General features: G+C 37.6%; 1 protein-coding gene across 4 annotated transcripts in view; it reads right to left on the bottom strand.

Annotated features, from left to right (window-relative positions):
• The window catches only part of HGF (hepatocyte growth factor), a 72,312-nt gene that overhangs the window by 41,176 nt on the left and 16,726 nt on the right, over positions 1 to 14,410 (bottom strand). For 3 of the 4 annotated variants that reach the window (XM_080392273.1, XM_080392272.1, XM_080392270.1), the window contains 5 exons: positions 12,404 to 12,516; positions 11,690 to 11,804; positions 7,003 to 7,145; positions 5,196 to 5,316; positions 60 to 178 (listed from right to left, as the gene is read on the bottom strand). In XM_080392273.1, the coding sequence (XP_080248399.1) occupies positions 60 to 178; positions 5,196 to 5,316; positions 7,003 to 7,145; positions 11,690 to 11,804; positions 12,404 to 12,516 (611 nt within the window). The remainder of the gene's footprint in view (positions 1 to 59; positions 179 to 5,195; positions 5,317 to 7,002; positions 7,146 to 11,689; positions 11,805 to 12,403; positions 12,517 to 14,410) is intronic. The other variant, XM_080392271.1, reaches the window with a different exon arrangement.

Raw genomic sequence — 14,410 nt, 5'->3', positions numbered from 1 at the left:
ATTATCTGCATCCAGATTTTGGAAAAGAAAAGGAAGTAATAAATTTTGCTTGAACTCACCACACGTTTTAATTGCACAGAACTCCCAAGGGGTGTTAGGGTCAAGAGTGTAGCACCATGGTCTCAGCTTGCCATCAGGATTGCGGCAGTAATTATCATCAAAGCCCTTGTCAGGATATCTGCAAACCACAACGAGAAATGTGTCAGGGAATTCTTCCTGGCAACACTTCACTGGCTTGTACAAGGTACCTAAAGGACAACCTTCGGCAGAGGCAAACAAGAACCAGTTCCTATTAACCTTGGGTCTGATCCTGTGATATGGATGCAAAGACTCTTTTAAATTATTAGAAAGTTAATAACATAAAATCTCTTTCCAAATACGCAGCAGAATCAGACCTCCACTGAAGGGTTTCCCTGCTGTGCTAATGCACAGGATACCGGATGGGGTAACTCTGCTAATTGCTACACTTGTGCTCTTGTGTCTGTCAACTGATGACCAGTCTCTAAAGCCACTCATTTTTTTTTTAAACTGCCCAATTAAGTGTGGATTATATAAACACTGCTTGGCATGCTGGACTCATTAAGAAAACAGGTTCTTCAGTGCAACAGCCCTGGGTTCAAACTGGAAGCTATTTTGAATAGCTATGTTACTAATGATAGCTCCATTTTTGTAACAGAGCTCATTCTAGGTCATGCCCTCATTTCAAGCATTGGGGGAAAAAAAAGGAGAAAAATAAGGAATTGACTTCCATCTCACTTTATCTCATTAAGATTTCAAACTATTGTGCCATTTAATTGTTTCCATGTCCCTATTGCCATCACTGAACAATCAGGCAGGTATTCAAGATAAGGAGGTTCTTTTTATATAAATGTGCTGTAGTAACATCTATAAACTAAAAGAGAAGGAGATAAATGCATACTTTTTTTTTCTCCAGTGAATACAAATTGTCTTGGATTTCCAGTTTTATTGAAACATGTTTGTAAAAGAAACAAAAAATAGATTACCCTTGAGGGAAACATGAAAAGTATGTAAGAGAACAATAAAGTTAACTACCTGGGAACCTGAACCCATTTACAACTGCAAGCAGATGTGTTTTGTACAAGCAGAGGAAAATATGATTTACACGCATATGTTCTTCCTAGGATGCTTTTTCTGTCAAACAATTATCCCAGTTTTGATTCGTGTATTTACAACTTGTTCTCCCATTCCTTGGGGAAAAAAAACAAACCCACAGGTTCCTCCATCTATACAAGGGACAGGGACAGGATATAAGTGGAATTAAAAAAAAAAACAAACAAAACCACAAAAGACAAAAAAAAAACCACCACAGCCTAAACAACTCAAAAAATCCACCACTAAGGAAAAACCTCACAAAACTGAGAATTTAAGGACAGTAAAGAATGTGGTAGTTTCAGATCTAGCAGCAGTGCCCTGTTTTCTGTTAGGTAGAAGACAAACTGTAAAGGAACACACTGTGTCCAAGGATTTAATAAGAAAACAGTTAATGGGTTAATAACATAGCAGAAAATGAGATGGATTTGGCCACCCAGTAGGTGCAGTGATGACTTTTGATGTTGTCAGCACATGCTCCATGTCATGTAGCAATGGAGAGTTCATGGAACTACCCAGGAACCAAGGTGAGTCCAGAAATGGCAAGGTATCTGCAGTCCTAGCTCTCAAAAAACATTCAAAACAACTGGGGATGTAAAGAATTCACTTTCTAGAAGGTAAGTGTCTTTCACAGCACTAAATGCTCTTTCCTTCCTAATACTATATTATATGGTTCCAGTATGACACAAATGTTTTGTTTGCTAACTGAAACTTAAGTAGAGATGTAACAGTTCTTCCAGGATCAGGCTCTGAGTGTCTTTGTGGGATGAAGTAGTGTCCATGAACTGTCTCTTTCCACCTAACATAGCTATATGCCCTTATCTAGAGCAACAGCAGCCTTCCTAGTCACTGCTTCTTTCGACAATATTCAGGCATGCTTCTGCCTCCCTTCATATCCAGCAAGCAACAGTTCCTCAGTTCCTACAGAAAAGGACAACTAACACTTCTAAGACACAAATATTAGGGAAAAGATGTGCAACAGGGCTTCAATCTGTTCCACACAATTCAAAGTGAGGTCATGGAGGATTCCCTGAAAGCTCATCCCTTTGCTCTGCACAGTGCTCCTTTCCCGGCATGCTTGAGCAGAGTTCTCTTATTTAGAGCCAACAAAGAGCCTAAGGTTTCCAAGATCTTTCAGAACCCTATATATATCTTCCCCCACCCCCACCCTTGAAACTATAGTAGCTGTACTCCACTGCTGAAATTGAAATGAAGCATTAAGATACACATCTGGTGTCAAAATCAAGACTTTTTCTCAGTTTCTAGGGTGGAGAAAAAGAGTTTTAGACAGAGATAACATTTATTCTTTTTAAAGAGACAGGTGCTGATATTTAGCTCTGCTGGAGCTTTAGTGTCTAAAATTCTTCACCAATATTTCTTTTCCCCTTTTTGTTTTAAAAGACATGCAGAACTAGAAACCTGATTTTGTACAAAGTAAATGCTCATACAAGAGATATAAAATAGAGTATTTTAATAAAAGGATACCTGCAGTTGTTAAACTCTTATACCACACTTCAATCCTACTTTCCTGCACATAATTAGCACCTATTTTTACAGCATATTTGATATTAAGCAGAAAATACGAGCAGAAGAGCAGAAAACTCTTGCTTCTTTCTGCTGCTTTATGCCTATCTAAGTCACTATCCTCAATGGTCTTCTGCAGGAGCGGGCTACAAGCTCGAGCACATTCCCCTCAGCTAACTGATTGCCACACATGGTCCTAGTTTCCAGCCCGCTCCTGCATCTCCCCCTTCCTGTTGCACAAAAAGAACCTTTGAAACCGAACGAGTAAAAACAAGGTATAAGTAATAGAACAAATAAAAAACCAACTGAGACATATTATCAGTGTCAAAATAACCCACTGTCTCTGTTCCGTACAATTATACAGTCTTCCTTCCATACTCAGACATAATCCTGCCTGTGAAGAGTACATGAGAGAACTGGAACTTCAGAATACAATCCTGTATCCACTAGTAGCTAAAACCGGGTCATGAAGAAGCTGTTTGAGGGGATTCCTACTGCTACCTTGAATTACATCAGTAAACAGGTATTATCAATTTTCTTTAGTAACTGACCTCTGAAGGGAATAAATGTGGAACAATTCATTGAGGTGACAAAAAGCGAAAGTGAGTTGTATTCACCCTGAGCTGAAAAAATTGTCCAACAGCAGATAGACTGAAGCATTTGAAAAATTTACTATTTTTACCTCTCTTTCTTCATTATTGTAACTGATGAATCCATATATGAAAATAAGTTTAAATATGCCCGGCTAATCCTTCCTGGTTTCCAGGTTATTCACATTACCCCTCGATGATCTAGTATAAGCCTCTCCAGAGATTGCTGTGCTTTAATGGATCATTTGTTCCAGATCTCCTCTCTTACTTTCAGCATAAATGACTATTGAAAAAGCCTAAGCAAACCAAAGCCCACAATGTTTTTAAAAGCTAGTATAATCAAAATATAGTTATCACTACCTTTAGTGACCATTCCATGAAGTTAATTAACATCAGTGTATTAGAAAGGTACTGTACCCCAGTTACTCTTCTGAAAGCACACAGAAATCAATTCATTTTGGAAGGGCCACTTCTTCATAAAAAAGCATTTTTATTGCGGTCTGAAAACTATCAAGAAGACATTTTCTGAAGGAAATCTTTCAAGGAGGAATGCAGTCATTTGTGAGACTGCAGTTAGTCTGAAAAGTCATTCTGCAAACAATACAAAATTAACAGACAGAAGAAATTTCCTCCTGACAGCAAAATGATCATTGTTTGTACCCAGAAGCTCTATAGACGTTTCACTCCCAAGGAATAAAGTTCTGACTTACTCTAGACTGCACAGCAAGCACATGGCAGAATTCAGAAACAGATTACCTTCCCAGTCTGCTAATACAAAATATTTATTGTAGCAGAACTATGGGGTAGCCTGCTATTATTCATGAAGATCACCTGAGCAAAGAGGAAAGAGATGTTATATCACATAAACTCCAAAACTTCGGATCCTTAATGTTTTACTGAATAATCAGGCTTTCTAAAATCTACCAGCACACGCATTTCAGAGTATAAAAATGATGCTTTATTTAGTGGAACAGTTAAACATATATAGATACTTTCAGTGGAAGGTCTCAATCATTCTGAGTTCGTTGATTCTTGTAATCTTCCTCTGGCACTTTAAGTTTATACAATCTGCTACATACATGGAGATCATCCAAAATCCAGAGTAAAACTAAAATGAAACTTTAGTTCAGTTTAAGAGAAGCACAAAGGCTCTCCTGTGTGGCCTAAACCCCCACACAAAATCCTTCCAAAAGGATGTATTATAGATGACCCTTTGCGGTCGGGTGAATTTTACCCTCTAGGACAAACCCTAACAGGGATGCAATTTGTCTTGCTATTTCTGACTCATCTTTTGGCATTATGTATATATGTCTAAATTAAAAAAAAAAGAAATAAAAAGTATAAAATCTAAATCCATCTGCATAAAACACTAAACAGAACAATGAACTCCTTTCCCAAGCTGAAAAACACTAGTGGGCAAACGTTTTAGTCAACTTGGATACTTAAACCTGATTACAAGAGAACACCATCTACAGCTTTAAAGCTGTTTATTTTTAAAAAAGGAGCATACTCTGACTTGACAATGCTGAAAGTCTATATTCATTAGTTGTGTTAGGAACTCTAACACAAAATTACGACTTTAATCTTTTACTTTGTGATTACTTTAAGGTATTTTAAGCTGACTGAAGCTGCATAACAACATATACAGAAACATTCAGAGGTTAACTTTTTACTGTCAATGAAGTTAGGGAGGGAATTTTGATCAATTAATGCAGCACATGTGCATCACTACACTACACAGCCATGGGATGTCACACAACTGCACAAAACAGCCTCTAGTCCCCATCCTGCATCTCCATCGTAACAGCAGCCACCCTGCACACACCATGGGCCAGGAGCACAAGCCACTAAAACTGGTGAACTCCATAAACTTCAGTTCAACTAATGCTGATTTTGCCCAACTGGTTCCAGAACGTGTGTAATTTTCAAATTATAACCACATGGATTTGTTTGGGAAGGAGGAGAGGTTACCTCTCTGGACGAAATTTGTGCTTGTGTGGTCTCTGAAGATCCCAGCGCTGACACTCCTTGCCCGACTCGGTGTGATCCATTGGCCCTCTGTAATTCTCTCCATTGCAGGTCATGCATTCAACTAGGAAAAAAAATAATAAATAAAGGTACGAGTATTTTATTACACTGATGACTTGTAGCACCAAAAAAAAAAAACCCAAACCAAAAAACCAACAAAACTAACAAAAAACACAACAACAAAAAAATTCAGTCATATCCCTGGTGTTATAAATTGAAACAAACCTAAAGAGGTATAAAAAAGTGATCCTTTAGTTAGTTTGATATAGGAAATGTCCTTTGGAATAGAATTGCATCTCTTTCTCAGATCTAATACAAATGCTTAAATCTGATATCACTTTATAGGACACTTATGGTTTCAAGGCAGGTAGGTGAGAGCTGCTAGAGGCATTCATTGCTCCTAGCAGATTTTTAATCTTATTTATGTTTAGTAACAGAGAGACACATATCTAAGGAAGGGGTATTTCTTAGAGGTGATATTTTCTAATTAAGTAACATTCAACATTCTAAATCATTCTAAGTCATAGTATAATTAGAGCGCAAGTATAGAATAATGGCTGAATCATAATTTCAATGAAGTAGTCTGTCTTCCTAAATTCCCAGCACTTTCAGCTACATATGATACTGTTTCTTTTCGATACTAATTCTTTTTGGCAGCTTAAACTATGATACATTTTCAGCTCTGGTTTGGGAAAGTGGGGGGTGAAGGGAAAGTGGGCAAAAGCTACCAAAGGGATTTGAAATCACTGTTGAACAAAATACGCTTCATAATTTAGAATGAGAAGTCTTAAAATATAAAATAAATTCACCATAATCATCTATAGCCACATTTCTCAAGTTCCCACTAATTAGAGTAATTGTAATGAAGGAGCACTTAGTAAATACTAATTTATGCAATTACATATCTTGCTCTTCAGTCCAAACCTCTGCTACCAAAGTCTTCATCCTTCAGTGAGCTCCAGGTCTTATCCCATTTGAAGCTCACTTAAATTGGTGTTTAAATGTTAACTTCCAATAGATTTTCAAGCTACTTGTAAATCATTCTGTTCCTCCTTCCCTCCCCTTCTCTTTTCTTCCCCCCTCCACTGCATAGCTATTGCACATGACACATAAGTAGGAAAATTAAAGGCATTCTATCTTGAGAATGTAAATGAGTTGATTGGAACTGAATTGGCTGATTAGCAAGATATAAGAGCTTAGTTTGGAGGTTAACAGAACTTAAAAGTCAACAAATGCAATCATGCACATGAAGTGTCTCTAGAATTCTGTGACTTGAAAGTTGAATGAGATTTGAGTATTCATTTGAAAATCCTAATGCATGTTTAGACTGAGCTTTTGTCCTGTAATTCAGTATCTGTTTTTTTTCATCCAAAAAATGAGTTTATTTTACCATTGAATGTCACTAGATGATTTTGTCACAGAGTAATGCTGAAATCATTAATGGATTCACTACGGACTAGACAAGTGAAAAAAAGGGTACGGTTGTGCGACCAGCACAACTTCATTGATCCAGCTCCAGAAAAAGAGCTGCAGAGCATGAAAGCTTGTTCAAGTCTTCCAGGGAACTGGAACATAACAAGATCTCCTCTTTCTCTAATAACTTGTCTTGCTACTTGAGTTATTCTTGCTGAGAAATCACCTATTCTTCCTCCAAAGTCCGTGAGCAAGTGTCACTGAAACTATTGGAAATTCTGCGTACCTGCTGTCAGCAGAGAAAAGGCAACTTTCTGTGTGAGCCGTGGCGGGTTACCTTGTGAACAGAGAGGGATGTCGCAGACCTCATGCCGTATCTCCGGGCTAGTGGTGAAGCACCAGGGCCCTCCCTCTTCCCCTCGGGGGTTTCGACAGTAGTTTTCCCGCAGGTCTTTACCCCGATAGCTCGAAGGCAAAAAGCTAGTTTTAAAATGACAATCATTACAGTATAAGAGCATGCAAACTTTGGTCTTATGCATATTATTTTTTACAAACAGAAACAATCACATTTCTGCTTCCTTCTCCCTCCCCCCTGCCTAAACAAATGCACACATCCGAATATCTGTCCATACACAAATACACAACTTCAGTAAGGATTACTCAATCAATAGCCTAAAACTGGGACAATTTTTTGAGCCTTAGCTTGCTCTAGCAAGTATTACTCCCAACCCTCAGGCATCCAGAGCCAGCTATCTGATGCAGAGCCAGAGGCAGCAGCACACTCCCTGCCAACCCACACTGCACTCTCCTTCGTGAACTCATCCCTGCTCACACAACGGTGGAAGACCCTTGGACAAGAGCGAAAAATTTATTGGGTGCATAGGGGGAAAATTCATTGGGTCCATAGCCATGTCAGACCTGCCTTTCCTATGCATGCTGTGCACATGTAGCAGGCCTGGCTGGGCTTAGTGTGCACCTTCGACCTAAAGCCCACAAGCAGAGAAACCTCTTCCAGTCACTGGTGAGGCAGCAGCCACAACTGGGCATCAGAAGCATGTGAGCGTGACCCGGAGGTGTGACACACCACAGCCAAGAGGCTTTCACCACCCAGAAACACAGACTGCTTTGCATTTCAGCATCAGGAATTTCTCCAGATCCCACTTTAGCTGTCTTGCTTTATGTTCTGCCACAAGCCCCACTGTTGCCACCTTGGGGTTTGCTACTTATAGATCCACTCATCACTGTAATTGTACAAGTCAAGTCATTTAACAGCAGCCTAGCTGACTTAAACTGTCCAGGGTCAAAGGTTTGTGTTCTTAGATGTCTGTAAAATTATGTGCTTACCTCTAGAAAAAATCCAGAGATATATGTAGGCATGTGTGTGTATATATATACACATATTTATAGATAAAAGTGATACTAGTTATTTTTCACCACAAACTAGAGAATAGCTAACATACTAAGGAGCCCAACCCCAGAGCTGGTCTTTTCAATGGCACTGCTAGAGCTCATGACCATGCTCAGGCTGCACATTGCAGACAAACCCAGTGGCACTTCACTGCCAGTTTCACTGCAGTGATGCTTAAACAGCAGCTAAATCCCTGTGGTTAAAAAACACATTAAATTCAGAGTTATGCTCAATTCCATGAAGATTTTTTTTTTAATTGAAAAGTTGGGCAAAATACATAGAGGATAACATAATACCTATAATTCAACTTAAAAAAATTACATTTAATTTTTGAGCTAACATTTGTTTTGGGTCTTTTGCTGCAGCATATTTAAATTCTAGTGGAAATATCACAGATAAAGTGCACCTTTTAATCTGAAAATGCCTAATACTTTATTTTGGGTGTTTGTTTGGGGTAGTGGTGGTGGTGTCTTGTTTGTTTGTTTGTTTATTTCATTTTAGTTTGGTGTCTTGGTTTTTGTTTTGGTTTTTTTTTTAATCACCAAGGGGATTCAGATGCATCTGTATTCTAGATGAGGGAAAACAGGAATAAAAATTCACCTGATTTCTTTTAAAAGACTGCAGAAACTTGCAACTTAGGAAACTAAACAAAGCACTTGGGACAGTCTTTATACACAGACACTGATTTAATTTATATACAAAAGCAGAAGAGAAATGTATGGTTCCTGCTGTCCTTGGCAAATTGTATGTTACAAATTAATAAATAAAAATTAAAACAGAGAGAGAAAGAAAGAGAAAGAAACAAAAATAATTTTATGACACTTTAATCATGTTTTCTTCCCATTAATGAAATCTTTGAACTAACTGAAGTGGAAAATACCTCTGTTAATCACATTGTGGTTCTAGTCAATGCAATGTGGAAGCTTTACTTAAAAGTGCTTTTCTTATTTTCAGTGCTTGAAGAGAATAATTTTTATGTCATTACTGCTGCCTATAAAATTGTTGCTTCTGTTTTTCCTCTGTAGTCTTGTAATATAAATCTTTCAGATTTTTTTTTAGCTAAAGACAGCCCTAAGCAAACTTTTCTGATGGGACACTGCAACCTGCATATGCGTTAATCTCATATGTCAGTGCATTTTAAAATATTCTATTTAATTTTCCTGCTGGAAAATCTTTCTGGACATTAGAAAATATAGGGAAAAGGCATTTGAAATTATGTCAGATATGCTGTCAGAACATTAAAAGAAAAGAAAAAAGTCTAAATGAACAGCATTAAAAACTCAAGATGAGTCAGATATACAAATGGCTTCAACAAGTACTGAAGCAACATTCTTGAGGGAGTGAAGACATACCTGCAGTAAAGATCCACCCAGAAATGGAAGACAGAGCCACACCTAAAACTGTGTGCCAATTTAGTTCAACTGTATTAGGTAAGGGAAAAAAAGAAAAAAGCCAAAAACTAAAGCCAGTAAGGGTAAGGATAAAAACAGATTCAACCACAGCAAGTATCATGGAAACTAGCAAAAGCTTCTGCAGTACCAATCTACTCTTTGACCATTTCTCTTTGAATCTTTTTTGCACTGGCTTTATCCATTCAGATAAAAAACCACCTTGGAGGTCGGGTGTGTGTGTGTGTGTGTGTGTGAAGATAGTCTTGTAATCTCTACTGGGGTGGAAGGGATGGAGACAGAAATAATGGAACCCTGATTTCAGCTGGGAGTCTCCAGGTTCTACTGAAATACAAATAAATACAAATACATTTTTTTAAGTACAAGTACAAGTTTAAAGTCTGAAGTTATTTCATTTCTTTCTAGAAAGATACTGAGAATTCAGTATAGTATATGAAAAAGGGATTTATTTTTCAGTGTCACTTTGTGATAATCAGATGTTGAGAAAAACTGACCTAAAAATCTAAGCCTTTCATACTAATAAGTTCCAAACACACCACTACTGTCTGCTTCTTCCCATCTCTCTCATGTCTCTGATGATGAAATCATATTTTCTGATGTTGAAAAACAAAATTAGCATGCAGCCACCTCATTTATCCAGTGACCTTTTAAAAATTAAACTTATTGCACAAGGCAGGAGAAAAGTCATTCTCATAAAATTCATCATAGAAGAGTGGCTGTCCAAATGTATTAGATAAAACTGTGTATGTTGTATATTAAAATGCAATTTAGTGATAATATATACTATCCAGACACTTTTCTTTCTTTAATTATATAAAGTCATAGGTATATCATATAGAATAAATGCTCATTCTTGCTTAGGCTGTTATTATTGAGAGTTCTTTCACTTCTAGAAGATGAGGATTGTATACTTTCAGGTGTTGAGCCTCAAGAGGTCATTGCTGTGGAAGCTGATGGTATTTATCTTATGTTCACAATTAAGTAGAAGTCTGGTCCCACACTGAAAAACAAACACACTACCATCTATATTATAAGCAGCCAAGTCTAATCAAGTCCAAGCCTGAGGCTCAGCTTTCTAACACATCATAAGAGGAGAGAACCCAAGTGTCCTTTGCCTTTTAATGTTGTTCCAAGATATCATCTTGCACACTGGATAGATTTAGTCAGGACAGGACTAAGCAATCCACAGCCCAGCTCCTCACTAGCAATCTCCAGCTTGACTCCTCCGAAAAAAAGTGCTGATGCTGGGAGTCCAGAGCAAAAGACAGCAACGTGGATAGGGAGCTTATGGGTGAGGGTTTTGGCTCTTAAGGGTTTATGATCTAAATGGTGAAAGCCAATACAAAAAGGTTCAAAGAAAAATGGTCAAAGAGTTATAGACCAATACTTCATAGTCCTTTTGCTAGTTTCCAGTAACGTTTGCTGTGGTTGAATCTGGTTTTACCATTAATCTCACCAGCTTCAGCTTTTTGCTTTCTTCTCTTTTTCCTTAGCCGATATATTTGAACCAAGTCTACTCTCAAGGTGTAGATATGGCCTCAGTTCCTCACTACATCTGGTCTTAAACTCAAAAGCCTCATACCTACTGCATCAGACTTTATTTATTGCTTGCATGATCTGAAAACAAAAGGGTTTCAATAATCTGTTCAGTACTGCCCATATATTTGTTGCCTAGTCTAAGTGTTTTATAGTGTTTAACATATTCTGCAAATAATAGAGAATTAATACTGACTATGCAAAATGTAGTAACAATAAGCATATGCTGATCAAATAGATGGGCTAATACCCCTAATATCCCTCCCTTCCTAATAATGCATTTTTTTAAATTACCCATTTCCTTGGAGTCATATTGGAAAACAGTGATAACCTTCCAGACCCCTGGCTGCAGTTCCACAGATGTTTTATTTCTGTCAGTAGCTAAGAGAACAAAAGGATATAAGCAGCTAAAAAAGCTGACACAGGAAAGAAAGAGATTCAAAGACACAGGCTGGCATTAGGAGAGACTTCTTTGGAGAAAGCCCAAGAAGGTAAGGATTTTCTGGGCTCTGGAGAATGGCATCTCTGGGGGACAGGCAAGAATATACCTAAGAGATTTTGTTTTCTAAAGTCAGTTTTCTCATAAATTCTTTTTCTGCTAATAAGTCAAACCACGCTTTATGGAAGCTGTCTGGACACTATTCCCATTGTCTCTGCTCCTGAACTCTTACCTGTGCTCATGGGGGATCATTGAATTCCAGGCTTGACACTGGATACCACTTTTGGTAACAGATATCGTTCCTTTGTAGTCTGCTCCTTTTCCAATGATACAATTCCTGACATAGTCTATTGAAATAAAAGGGAAGAAAATTAGGGGGTTTGTTAATGCATTTAAAATTTGATCTCATCATCAGTTTTCACATTAAAATAATATATTTTTGATAGCCTTTAAATACTTCATTATTCAAAATACTGTTTAATTGCCCATGTACATTCTTGTCTTTTTTTCAAAATACTGATCACTAACTTCCCAACGAAAGCTACTGAAAATATTTCCAAGGTGTCTGATTGACCAAAAGTCCATATCTGAGGACTTAAGTCCCCCACTCATTAATGAGGTAAATAACAACAATATTAAGTCAATAACAGTAATTCATAAAACTGAGCTTTTATGTAGTAAACTGAAGTAGCGATTCTGACTAGGACATAAGGTGGCAAGCAAAGATCTAGGTTGGAAAACTGAGTAAGAGTAAATATGCAGACAAACTTGCATGACACCAAAACCAGGATATTTGTAAATAAAATTGTAGGATACAGCTTTCCAAATGCATAAAACCATCCCATGCCCAGGATGCTCCTAAAGCCAAAAAAGTCACTGACTGGCCTCAGCCTTTTTTTCCCCCTCCATAGCTGGAAAAAAAATAATCAGTAAATAAATCAGTTACCCTTCTTTTCATACAGATCAAACGCATGGTCTTGCTTCTTTCTCACACCATTTGTCAAGCTGTTGAAGGATAACCAATGGCACCGTTTTGTAACTCTGTCATACGCAAAGGCCCTGCAAAGAAAATCTGGATGAGAAAAAAATCTGTGTGGTTTATAATAATGACACATGGCCTGCCAAGGACCATGCAATGACATCAGATTTATTTTTACTAGGAAAGTCAGAGAAACAGTCCAAATTACTATTTAAACCCACAACTGTGCTGACAAGAACAAAGAAACAAAGAAATTAAATTGATGTGGCCATTACATTAAATACCAACTTGGTTGTTCACACTAATCTAAGAGTTCCCTTGTCATTAGAGATCTTTATTTTAAAACTGAGATAAATGTGACTGAGACACCATTTGTGTCTCCAGTTGTGCTGCTTTCGGGGGGGGGGGGGGGGGGGGGGGGGGGGGAAGACTCTGAAACATCTTTGCTGGGCTTACAGTATGTGCCTGAAATAGTTAAGTATCTCACACCGATGGCTTAAGGAAAATTCAAGCACAAGGTGTCTTGTTTCTTGTCTAAAGCAACAGAGCTGTTTAAAAACAAGATTATTTTTATTTTTATGAATAATCTAAACTATGATAGCGTACCTACAGCTTGTCCTTGCTTTGCTTTTGGTTTCTTTTTTTCTCTGATTTTTAACTGTTTTCAAGGACAGTGTACAATGTGTGCTTGGATTGAGTGGATTTGAGGGGACAAGAAAAACAAATAGATAAATAAAATTACTTTATTTCAATATTTTAAATGAAATGTGCAAACCTTTTCCTCCCAAAACCATTTTGAAAGGAAATTCCTTAAGTGTAGGTAAAATATTTTAAAGTATTTTAAAAACACAGTTGACTGTCCAGGTAGGTGGAACAGTTATTCCAATTAAAAAACAAACAAACAACACACACACCCCCAAACAAACAAACAAACAAAAAAAAAACCTAAAAATCCTTTCCCCTCCTTATTTTCTCATTAGAACCAAATCACTGACATAATATTACTTTCTCCAACCCACCACCAATTCTACCTTTCTGTCAGTCATCCCAAGCCTTCTGAAATATTTTATTCTACCTTAGAAGGCATTTTAGCGCTAGTTGATATTACCCAAAATACATACAGATTTCCTACACTTCATCCATGCTTTAGTTGTGCCATATTCGGGCGTGCTAAATGCCTCAAGTCAAACTCCTTTGATCTTCCTTTAATTCACCATACAAGTTTTTCTGTGTGAGATCTTGCTGGCTTCAGTTAAAGATACTACAAGATGCTATCCAACCTCCCCACTCTTCTCTCTTTAAAACATCCTCTTCATTATCGTTTCCATCACCAAACAGATTTTTCATCCAACTGCTCTCTCTACTCTGTTGACTCCAAATGTTTCCAACCTGCTAACCTTCATCCTTCTGCCCTTGTTCAGCCTTCTGTTCTCTCCTGGCTGGTTCTCAAATTTGAGTGTATCCAAGTGCCTCTAACTCCATCTTCACAAAAATATCCTTGACCTTTCCTGCCTTTCCAATTACATTCTCTTTTCCTCTCCTCCCTCCTAAAGTGGTAATGCAGAATGCACTGTTTACAAACATTTCTTTCAGTTTTTGCCTTTCAGTTGCCTTTTGGTTTCTTTCCAGTTTGGCTTCAGCCACTTCTGCACATAAAAGTTTCTAATAACCTTTTCTTGGACCCAAATCTGGAGGGTTTTTACACTTCCAAAGTCAACACAGTTAAGAAAATCCTTGGACTTTCTTCTACTGATACTGCCGATCACAACAATTTTGGTTGTTGCTCTTTGTACTGAGATAATCAGTAGATTTTCTGAAAGTCCTGTGGTCTGTACTGGAATCCCTTTCTGTCTGCATACAAAGACACTCTAGAAATTAAGCAGATAACAAAGGAAAAAACAGGTGCAGCTTTTTAGGTAAGGCAGTGACATGTCTGCAAATGTCATCTGCATAGCCAATAAAATTGTAATTATA

Source organism: Falco punctatus (genome assembly GCF_963210335.1).
Source record: "Falco punctatus genome assembly, chromosome: 6".
NCBI classification, from domain to species: Eukaryota; Metazoa; Chordata; class Aves; order Falconiformes; family Falconidae; genus Falco; species Falco punctatus.
This window is presented reverse-complemented; position numbering and strand designations above follow the sequence as displayed.